Below are 1,747 nucleotides of genomic sequence, written 5' to 3'. Positions count from 1 at the left end.
CTGAGTCTATGGGGAGTGTTGAGTCTATGGGTAGTGCTGAGTCTATGGGGAGTGTTGAGTCTATGGGTAGTGCTGAGTCTATGGGCAGTGCTGAGTCTATGGGTAGTGCTGAGTCTATGGGCAGTGCTGAGTCTATGGGCAGTGTTGAGTCTATGGGCAGTGCTGAGTCTATGGGGAGTGTTGAGTCTATGGGTAGTGCTGAGTCTATGGGCAGTGCTGAGTCTATGGGTAGTGCTGAGTCTATGGGCAGTGCTGAGTCTATGGGCAGTGTTGAGTCTATGGGCAGTGCTGAGTCTATGGGCAGTGCTGAGTCTATGGGCAGTGCTGAGTCTATGGGTAGTGCTGAGTCTATGGGCAGTGCTGAGTCTATGGGCAGTGCTGAGTCTATGGGTAGTGCTGAGTCTATGGGCAGTGCTGAGTCTATGGGCAGTGCTGAGTCTATGGGCAGTGCTGAGTCTATGGGTAGTGCTGAGTCTATGGGCAGTGCTGAGTCTATGGGCAGTGCTGAGTCTATGGGCAGTGCTGAGTCTATGGGCAGTGCTGAGTCTATGGGCAGTGTTGAGTCTATGAGTAGTGCTGAGTCTATGGTCAGTGCTGAGTCTATGAGTAGTGCTGAGTCTATGGTCAGTGCTGAGTCTATGAGTAGTGCTGAGTCTATGGGCAGTGCTGAGTCTATGGGCAGTGCTGAGTCTATGGGCAGTGCTGAGTCTATGAGTAGTGCTGAGTCTATGGGCAGTGCTGAGTCTATGGGCAGTGCTGAGTCTATGGGCAGTGCTGAGTCGATGGGCAGTGTTGAGTCTATGGGCAGTGTAGTACTAGTAACGAATTGGCACGTTTTGTTTACGTGACATTAACCTTGCTATTTGGCCGTGTCGGGTGGTGGCGGGTTTCACGACACAAAGTTTGGATATTGCTGCGATCTGACCCAACAAGACAAACCTGTATGATGGAAAATGATCGGCGATGAGATGAAAACCAGCACATTTTAATCGCCACACCCCGTCGGCTGTCCAATTCGATCCGTCTTAGCCTCGTTATTGACGGTCGGAGCGTCTGTCAAGGACGCGAGGTCACCACACGATCGTGGTGTCCCTCTCGACCAAACCTCCTCCCGCCTCTCCGCTGCGCCTTGAGTCGCGGCTTCTCCGTCCGTCTCGCGACCTTCACGCGGCAGACACGGGTGGAGGCCGTTCCGCAGCTTTGGCTTCCTCCCGCATCGACGGACGGCGTTGCCCTGCTGTTTGGAACCCCCCGAGCGAGCCGCTGAGCCGGCCCCGCCGGGTTCACTGCGGGGCCCAGGCCGTGCCGGGGCCTGCAGCGTACGCTGCTCAGGGGCCCTAAATAACACAAACACGTAAACATTGAACACACTAATTTGAAACTTGCACAGTAAAGTAATCGTAGGTTGATGATAGGTTTGTTACCCTTCTATCTGGCAACAAAACTGACACCTTTTTTACGAGGAGTCATGTTTGCATAGACCACAATACCTGCAGTCGTAATGCAAACAAAAAACATAACTCTGATAATGACATGCACTGTCCTTGAAGTTGATTGGTCCACACCCGAGACAGCTTTCCTTAGAGCCTAGTCTCAAATGGTGTTGGACCAGATGACGCCAAAAGGCGCACAACTCAAAGACAGCGCACCATCAGAGTATGAGAGCTCGGGGTGAAGCATTTACACCATTAGAACCTCATTTGCCAGCAGCAAAATATGATCATTTGTTTTTTTGCCCTTTTATCTG

General features: G+C 52.1%; 1 protein-coding gene across 1 annotated transcript in view; it reads left to right on the top strand.

Moving 5' to 3' along the window:
- The window catches only part of LOC144737973 (uncharacterized), a 23,223-nt gene extending 21,956 nt beyond the window's left edge, over nt 1-1,267 (top strand). Inside the window, exon 5 of the mRNA XM_078620888.1 lies at nt 1,135-1,267. Coding sequence (XP_078477014.1) covers nt 1,135-1,267 — 133 coding nt within the window. The remainder of the gene's footprint in view (nt 1-1,134) is intronic.
- Nucleotides 1,268-1,747: the final 480 nt, after the last annotated feature.

This window comes from Lampetra planeri, chromosome 76 (assembly GCF_965212315.1).
Source record: "Lampetra planeri chromosome 76, kcLamPlan1.2.h2, whole genome shotgun sequence".
Lineage (NCBI taxonomy): Eukaryota > Metazoa > Chordata > Hyperoartia > Petromyzontiformes > Petromyzontidae > Lampetra > Lampetra planeri.
This window is presented reverse-complemented; position numbering and strand designations above follow the sequence as displayed.